The sequence below is a fragment of the Cornus florida genome, unplaced genomic scaffold, assembly GCF_030987335.1.
Source record: "Cornus florida cultivar Cherokee Brave unplaced genomic scaffold, ASM3098733v1 CherokeeBrave_3.0.0_Hap2_Chr11, whole genome shotgun sequence".
NCBI classification, from domain to species: Eukaryota; Viridiplantae; Streptophyta; class Magnoliopsida; order Cornales; family Cornaceae; genus Cornus; species Cornus florida.
This window is the reverse complement of record NW_026775581.1, coordinates 120,210,625-120,219,941: the sequence shown is the minus strand read 5'-3', so window position 1 is coordinate 120,219,941 and position 9,317 is coordinate 120,210,625. Positions and strand designations below refer to the sequence as shown.

At 35.3% G+C, this 9,317-nt stretch overlaps 1 protein-coding gene across 3 annotated transcripts; it reads right to left on the bottom strand.

Moving 5' to 3' along the window:
* Nucleotides 1–3,762: 3,762 nt before the first annotated feature.
* On the bottom strand, nucleotides 3,763–8,882 carry LOC132284501 (uncharacterized). Of its 3 annotated transcripts, XM_059786612.1 has the most exons (6): nucleotides 8,369–8,882; nucleotides 7,775–7,825; nucleotides 7,297–7,430; nucleotides 7,116–7,207; nucleotides 6,823–7,023; nucleotides 3,763–4,093 (listed from the first exon to the last, which is right to left on the bottom strand). In XM_059786612.1, exons 1-5 carry the CDS (start codon nucleotides 8,870–8,872, stop codon nucleotides 6,845–6,847), a joined length of 960 nt encoding a protein of 319 aa, XP_059642595.1. In that variant the 5' UTR covers nucleotides 8,873–8,882; the 3' UTR covers nucleotides 3,763–4,093; nucleotides 6,823–6,844. The 3 variants fall into 3 exon arrangements, with proteins under 3 accessions (XP_059642595.1, XP_059642594.1, XP_059642596.1); XM_059786611.1 differs by lacking the exon at nucleotides 3,763–4,093 and having other exon boundaries at nucleotides 6,597–7,023; XM_059786613.1 differs by lacking the exon at nucleotides 3,763–4,093 and having other exon boundaries at nucleotides 6,852–7,012.
* Between the last annotated feature and the right edge of the window lie 435 nt (nucleotides 8,883–9,317).

Sequence of the window (9,317 nt, the reverse complement as noted above, 5' to 3'; positions counted from 1 at the left end):
TAAAAAACTTAATTGGTGTAGCGGTCACTCTTGTGAGATTGTCACTCGACAGTCCACTAGTTGTTCTATACCATTACTCTTCAAAAAAATATTAATAGTTATAAAAAAATGATATTATCATTGCTCTTCAAGAAATATTAGTAGTTACAAAAAAATGATATAGTAGCACATGTTAGGTCAACATTTTTCTTATACATCACAATAAATAGTCTAAAATGACTTTGAGCAAAGTGATAGGGATATAGGTTATGTTACATGGACTCTTTAAAAGTAACAAAATACTTGAGTTAAGATATATATTATTCATATATGGGTATGAGATATGTGTCCGATATTTTGGTTGGACATGTACTTAAAAAAAAATATCTTTTCGATGTCATTTGTCATTATGTCAACTGAAAGAAAATAATTTTTTATGTCAAATACTATCTATAGGCTATAGTGATCTTTGTTTGGTGGAATTGAAAAAATTTGAGGACGCACGTAATCAAGATTTCATTGCTTGATTCAATCGTAAAAATTTGAGAAAGTATGGAAACTAAGGAACTTATCTCCATACACAAAATCTAGAGAAATAAATTGTAAGATTGAGATCGATTTGAATCCAAAACCTCATAAAATTAAAGTTTTTTTATTTTTATTTTGTTAGGGTTGCGGGTCTATGGTTGGCTCCCTTCCCTACTATGTACATATTAAACCCACATCTATACCATTGTTAATTTCAAAATAATAATAAAATAAAAAAAAATCCTCAATTTTCTTAGCATTGAATAAGATGCAAACTGGGCATTACCTTGACCTAGATGGTAGAGCGTGCGGGGTGTAATCATGTTTGAGTCCTCTTTTCTCTTAATTTGTCGGAATAAAAAATAAAAAAAAAAAGAAGAGAAAAAGAATAAGGATACATGTTCTAGTCCTCTCTTCCCCTAGTTGGTCGGGATAAAAAAAAGAAGAAAAAGGATACAGACATATGTGTGTATAGAAAACTTCAAATTAATTATTGATAATATATAATTAAAACTAATCAGAACATATTTGACCTTGATGTTGAGCTTAATTAAAGTTCCTTTATACGAGTTATATCTTTTAGATTTTTTATTCTTTATTTAAAAATATATTAATTACCCCCAAAAAAATATTAAAATTATATTACTTACCCGTAATATATATATATATATATATATATATATATATATATATATAGGAATTGGAGGTTGAGTTTAGTGTTGTGTTTGAAATTTTAGTTCTAAAATTTTAAGTAGATTAATTTCATGTGTAAAGTAAAGCAAAGAAGGAGGTTAATAATGTAAATTTAGTAATTGGGACTAACTGTCCTAAAATAGGAGTATCTTAAACACAATCTTTTAGATTTTGTATTATTTTTTATAAGTATGCCGTAAAGAAATCTACTATTAATTAGTGCCCAAGTAAAGGTGTCTATGTGTGTGGGTGTGTGTATATATACATCACTTCATTCCCGGTAAGCATTCTTGAAGAGAGAGAGAGAGAGATCGCAGAGTTGAGACCCAACCCCTCTCATTATAAATTAGTTCTTCACCCATTGCATTATTGCAAACAGAGAGATATTTTTAGAGAGAGAGAGAGAAAGAGAGGTGGTGTGAGACAAAGATCGGAGCAACGCGGAAGATATATATATGTATATATATATCTCACTCCATACCCAGTAAGCATTCTTGAAAATAGAGAGAGAGATCAGAGTTGAGACCCAACCCCTCTCACTATAAATTAGTTCTTCACCCATTGCATTCTGAGATATTTTTAGAGAGAGAGAGAAATAGAGGCGGTGTAGAGAGAGAAAAGAGCAACGCGGAAGAGAAATTCAAGATTTCCTCTTACGCAGAGACGGCACGGTGGTGTTGATCGACGGAATTCACTCAAAACTTTGCTTTGCTATATCGGCGTACGAGGACTCTGCTGGTGGCGGCGAGCAAACCTCTGTAAACAAAGAGATTGGCTTAACCTCTGTAGACCATCATCCATAAGAGCATCTTCCAGACCGAGAGAGAGAGGCGGTGCAAAGGCGCAGAGAGAAGCCAATATTGAAAGGTACGCGGCGGTGTCTGTGGCCCAGAATTTAATGATTGAGTTTCATATATATTTGTTTAGCCATTAAAGATTTATTTAATCTTACTGAGATGGTATAATTTTCAGATGGCTCCTAAACCAAAAAAGGAACTTATAAAGAAGGAACTGATGAGAAACCAAAAAGATCGATATATTAGTTTTCGGAAGAGAAGAAATTGTTTGGAAAAAAAGGCCTTTGAATTATCCACGCTATGTGATGTTGATGTTTGTATAGTTGTTTACGGCCCCAAACCGAAGGATCACAGTCCGATTGACGATCAACAACCTTACATGTGGCCTAAAGATCTTAATACAATCCGGCACATGTTCACATCATACGAACAACAATCTAATGAAAATCGGAAGAAGTGGACACTTGATTTGTCTCACTTCTTGGAAGAAGACAATCCCAACAACATGAAGGAGGAAAGTGATGATCATCAAGGTACTAGTGCTTCTTCAGTACTTGTAAAAGTGGAGGAGAAGAAAAATAATAACCTTCGTGATGAAGAGACCACCAAGAATATCAAGTACCCTACTTGGGATTATCGGTTTAACAATCTATCCAAGGAACAATTGAGAAACTTGGGTACTAAATTGGAGGAAAATCTTGAAGCCTTCAAAACTAGACTTCAAGAATTGAAGTCTAATCACCAAAACGAAAACTATTCCGGTTATTTCATGCCATCATCGGATCATATTATTGACAACCCAATTTCTTTCTTCAATGATCTTGACGTGCCTGTTCCGTTGGATCTCTCAATGCCTGCAAATTCAATGGCTTCTTCTTCTTCTGGTAGCAATGTCACAAACACTACTCCAACTTTTTATGATCCAAATTTGATGATGATGATGAATGATGATCCAAATTTGACGATGATGATGAATGATGAAGATTGGATTGGATTTGATGTCACATACAATACTGCTACTGATCCTGCATTTGATGATCGAATGTTTGATATGGTGGAGAATGTGATTATGGACGATCCTATGCCTCCAATGTGCTACTATGTTGGTCCAGACATGGAATACTAAAGTTGGTCACTTTCTGGTGTTGGTACATGGTATACTTTGGGTTAGGCATATGTTGTTGTTATCTAGTATATTCAAATGTGTACGTTAATTAGCTCACTTTAATTGTTTTTTTGTTTTTCGGAAAGTCATTCTTTAATTGTTGTTATATTAATAATGTGACAATTGTAGCTGCATGGATTATGAATTAATTTTAAAATTTTCCAGGTACTTGGTGGCACTAAAACATGAATTCTTTGTTCAATACTGTCATGATAAATGGAATCAAGTTACATATATGGTTGAGAAACTGTCATAAATAGATTGTAAAACTTCAACAATTCATTGCCTTCCTGATAATGAATCTCTGATAAATAGTGGAAGATGGTACATGTACTTAAAAAAAAATATCCAATCATTCAGTTATATTATATTACTCCGTATTACTTTAAAATGAGTGAAAAATCCATAGTAAACACTACTATATTAGATAATAATATTGCTTTACTCTAGAAAATAAAATAAATATACTAACTAAAATGAATACCGAATACTGTACCCGTGCCCATGTAACATAGGATGCATGCACTCCATTATTTGCTAACAACATGAATTCCAAGTGTTATCTATCAGGGAAGTGAAGATGTAATTAAAATAAGCATAAAAAAGAAGCAGCCAACATTACTACTGCAATCAGTTTTATTAATAATAATCTTCCAAGTCCACAAAAGCCCTAGTAACAAATCACAAACCCTGGTACTAAATCTGTCGAAGATATGCCTAAATGCAACATGTGGTATTGATCCCTTATTGAATGAAATATTAAATATAATCGTCCTTCCAATACCGCATTTTACGTTGCACTTATTATACCTCAGTTAACAAGTGGATTAAGCATAAATCACAAAATTATATTTTCAGCAAAACATAGGCAGGCATGTCCCAGAGAAGTATCGACCTGCTTCCCGCACCACTGATGCAGTAATCCAACGATCTGCCATCAACAATCATTGTCAAAGAAAAAAAAAGCAGGATTATAGATTATTAAGCAATTTTACTAAAGACTAAATTTAGGTTTTGTCTTGGAGAAGCAATACCAATACCAATATCCTCAACAGGATCAGGCCAATGAAAGTTGGACTTCCTACTAGTGCAGTGAACTCTAGAGCGTAGAAGATTATCCGATAGTGTGACATAACCTGATCTTAGGGGGTGAATTTTAACGAATTTTAGGTGAGGGGGCTTTTAGATTTTTCTTTCTTTTTTTCCTCAACTTTCTATAACACACCTATATTATTACAAAACCATACCATAACAAGCCCAAGTCAATCCCAAGCTAGTTCTTTCCCTTGTCTTTTTGTTCTTTACTTTATCATCTAAACTCCAAATTAGTCTGTGTCTAGAGAGTAGAAGGCTATTTGAGTTGTGCTATAATGCCTATAACCTGATCTAGGGTGTGAATAGTAAGGAATTTCAGGTGAAATTCTTACATTTTTCTCTTTGGGGGTGAATAGTAAGGAATTTCAGGTGAGGCTCTTACATTTTTCACTTTCCTCTCGAAAACTGTTCAAAACCCCAGGCCCCTAAATTATCCCAAAAGCCTAGCACACCAAGCCCAAGTCAACAACCCTCATCTTTTTCCCTTACCTTTTGGCCTATATTATATCATCTAAAATCCTAAATTAGTCTATGTCCAGAATATCGAGCAACCAATTCTTCAGTATTTCCTTCCTGCAACCAGAAACCTTAAAACTAAGACAAATGCTTACCCTTTCCATCCCCAAATCTTATAAAGTTTCTTCAACCTTTTAATCCCCTAAACCTACAAGTATCTAATAGCCAAAACACACACAACATCACTTGTAACATCATTCCAAGTTTCCTAAAGTTGTCCTGCATAAGTTTAATATAATAGCAAAAGACCTACCTTCTTGCACCTTAATTTGTCGTATCCATCATCATCGGCACCAATACCTAGCTTCCATCCAAATTTGGTATCTTCTCAAAAGATTATGAAATTATGAAAGATGATTTTGATTTGGGTATAATAGGTCCTTTCTATGCAATAATTCGGTCCTCAAAGATTTCCATCGACACTTTTATCCATCAACAAAAGAACAGTGGATACAGGTAGCAAAAGAATGAAGATTCAACCTCAGTAATAAAGGGCTGAAACATTTGCTGACCTCATCTGTGAGTACTCTGATTCAATTTCTACCAGCAACAGCAAATCCTAGAAGGAGCCACAACAAAATATGTAAACAGCTTCTTCCTGTCCAACAGCATAATATTTTGGAAGAGTTCAAGGAGATGGAAGAACAGGAGGCTGACAAATGTGTGAAGCTGGAAGCTGATATATTCATGTAGACAGCCATTCAGGTACCTTTCTTATTTTCACATTTTGGGAAGTTATTCAGCCATTCAGGTACCTTCCTGTATTAATGTTTATTTACCATTAATACAGTCAACGCAAGAGAACATGTTTGTTGAAGAGTTATACATCTAAGCACTATTGATTGGCCATCCATTCGGATGATTGTTAGACATAGAAATAAATTAAAACCACTGAATGGAAAATATGTTTTTTACCCGAGACTCCAATACCAAGTGAGGATACACATCAAAGAACCCATAAAATTCACAGATGTGATCACAAACCTGGGGGGTGAAAAAAATCTCTTTTTTAACTTTGATAGCTTGCTTATGATCGAATTTTTAAAATTAATTAAGCATTACCAGTGTCAATAATAACTGAGAAATTAAATTAAAGCAAATCAGTATAAGATAAAGAGGCAAAACAGATTTACCTGGAAAACTCCAATGGAAGAAAAACCACTGGACCTCAACGTTTACAAAAAAAGGAAAACAAAATCGTACTTTTTCTTTGACGAAAACAAGTTTTAGAAGGGTATAGAACCTCATGATTCTTTGGTCTTATCCCAATCTCTCTCTCTCTCTCTCTCTATAATGACCATCTGAATCTCACTCATAAGACCATCCTAACTTTCACCCTAATCTAATCCTCCTGAAATGTCACCATCCTATTTGTATGCATGTAGTGCTCTCTCTCTGTCTCACATAAGATAAGACCATCCTAATTTTCACCCTAATCTAATCCACCTAAGACCTTGTCATCCAATGTGCATTCATGTAGTGCCCCAACCCTACTTCCTGCATTACCAATACAAACTCTCTTATTGGATAAAACATAAGATTGAGGGTCTTTAAGTTTGGGAGCTTACAAGATGAAGATAGAGTCATATTGCAATCTTATCAAATCAGTTAGATTAGAAGTTCTAAACCAAAATCAACTTATGATCCTACTCTATTGACATCCATAACGCCCATAAGGCCATAACTAACAGATGCCTCGTACAAGTGAGAAATCTAATCAAAATAAAAGTGTTCGCAACACTAATACGTCAAATGTTATATATAAGCACTAAAAGGTTCATTCAGCAGAAGGTGTTGGATTTCACCTAGCTCGCAAGAAAGCGTAACACAATTCTCTCGATAGATAAATAAATAAATAAGGGGGAAAAAAAGGAAAATTTGAAAATCATCAATACCACAGAACTTGTAGTGGCAACTCTACAAGTAAAACTGAACGTGAAAATCCAACAAGAAATGACAGGAAGCAATTCACTTCTCCAGTCTCCTTGACTTTTTAATGTAGGTCCACTAATCAACATTCAATACAAAATATGTACAGAAGGCTTTTACCAGGAAGCTTGTGTTTTTCAATCTATCGCTTAGCTCGAGAAGTGAAGTAGTTAAAGGCCATCCTTGAGAATTGGGTAAATGTGAAAAACATTTGCAAGAATCCACGACCCTTCACAATCCCTTCCCGTATGCCCCTTGCAGTTCTGGCTAACACCGGTCCTGGTATTTCAGTTTTCACCATGGTTACGTCCTGCATCAAAGCTAACCAAGTAAAAATCAAGTAAAATTCTACCTTCCAAATTATTTAGACAACTCATGATGAAACACCAAAAGTTACAGAAAATATTAACCACCTGATGGAGCCATGTTCGTCAAGCGTCGCAATCTTTCCTCAGCTAAGCGGACAGCTCGAGTGGAGCTTTTAACACCTTGAGTTATCTCCTGCCTGCACAACAAAAAAAACAAACAGGTTACACCTAGAATTTCAAAATGGCTACTCAACTACCAGAGAAGTGCTTAATCTTTCAAGCTAACCCCAGATCACTGAGCTCCATTGTCAAGTCGCTGATCTCCATCCCAGACAATCGAACAGCAGCCATCGTGTCAGGAAGCTCTTCCCTTGTGACATCCCATAGCTTCTCCATTGACTCCGCTGCTCTCTTGAAAGCCTTCAGCATACCCCATATGACATTAAAAATTATACTCTGTATAACTTAGTTATAAAGCGGTTATTATTTCATGAATTTTGTTCTTTTTTTCATTTCTCTCTCTGGGAAAATTCATCTTTTTCATTAGAAAAGTTACGGGTGACTTTGGACAAGAGGTGTCCAAATCTTTTCCAATAATATGTTTTTTAATTTTCAGCCAAATTCTGAATTACGTCGGCTTTCTCTCTCAATTTGATTCAGGCACCATAGCCAGCTGACTAGTTACAAGTAAGATAATTATAAAAATGAAGAACATGTTTCAAAGACTAAAATCCTATGGCAATGCAGATATTTAGTTTACGAACCAGAAGAGTCGGGATCGCAGAGCAAAAAAGCCAAGTCGCGGAAACAGCTGCCTGCAAAGATAATGGAAATACACCACAGTCAAAACCTATAATCAACCAGAAGAAATTAAGATGAAGATATGCCCTCTCATATTCAACTCCATTAACAAAGTTCAAACAAGATACTCCAAATTTTCTACCTACAACCATTATATACACACACATAACGGACAATATTCTAACAATAGAGGGACTTCAAGATGACAAATAAAATCAGAAATGTCTCTTTAGTTCAACACCATCAAGTACTGAACCCTCTATTTGGTAGCTGAGAAACAGAGGGAAAATTAATAAATACTAGGCCAAACATTTTCCGTTGGATTTTTCTCCTTGATAAGTGAATATCTCAAGTTAAAACAACCAAAATTGAAGCATAATGAGAATGATTATTTCCTCATCTCCTAATCCTCATGAAAATATCAAGTTCTTATATTTCTCACACATTAATTTATATATAGAGAGAGCAATTAAACACATATATAGAAGTTACATAGTGAAAAAGAGAACAAAAAAAAAAAAAGAGAAACCCTAGAGAGAGGGAGGGAGAGAGAGTACCGCGCAAGCGATGACGTTTAGCATTTGAATGTGGCGGTGAGTGAGGGTCCACTGTGAGAGCTGAAGCGAGGAGGGTGAAGAAGATCCGACGGTGGCAGTGAAAGAGGAAATCGACGGCTCAGATGAAGCATTGTCGGATTGCAGAGACACAGAAGCGAACCTGCGAGGCGGTAGCCGGAGATTTAACCGGCAACAAGAGTCGAAGTTTCTGGCGAAGTTCCGGTCACAGCTGGCTGTGATCGCAGGGTTCGAAACCTGTAACTTCTTCAAACTACCGAACATCTCTCCTCTCTCTCTCTCTCGCACACACACACACACACCGTAAAGGTAAAGCGCTCTCTTCCTCGCAATCTCCGACCTGGAACAGGTTCCTGTCAATCTTAGATAAGAGAAGGGTAATTTGGTCCAGTATGTCAATCTCCAACTGGCATACTGGACACGCGTGTGCTGCAAAGCTTTTGAGCTGAACGTGGTTGGAACTGTTTTTGGGCTGGGCCGGAGCATGGTTGAAACTGATTTTGGGTTTGATAGCGATCCCCACTAAAACAGGTCATTCGAATAATAATAGTTCCAAGGATATAAAATGAAACATCAAATGGATATATATATTTTTTTAACCGAAATAAAATAAGTGTTTTTTTGTATGGTATTTGGAATAGTAATCGGAAGCATCTTTATGGATAAATATATATTTTTAACCGAAATAAAATAAGTATTTTTTTTGTATGGTATTTGGAATAGTAACCGGAAGCATCTAAAAAAAAAAAAACAAACATGTTTAGTAAAAAAATATTGCAAGTTTAAAAAATATAATGACTAATTTAAAAGAGTCATTTATGAGTTTTTTATTTTATTATTATTTTTTTTGTGTACTGTTAGTTGACATCGTGCAGAAATATGTAAATGCATCAAATTGGTGTTTCTACTTTTGGCCTTTATTCACAAAAGG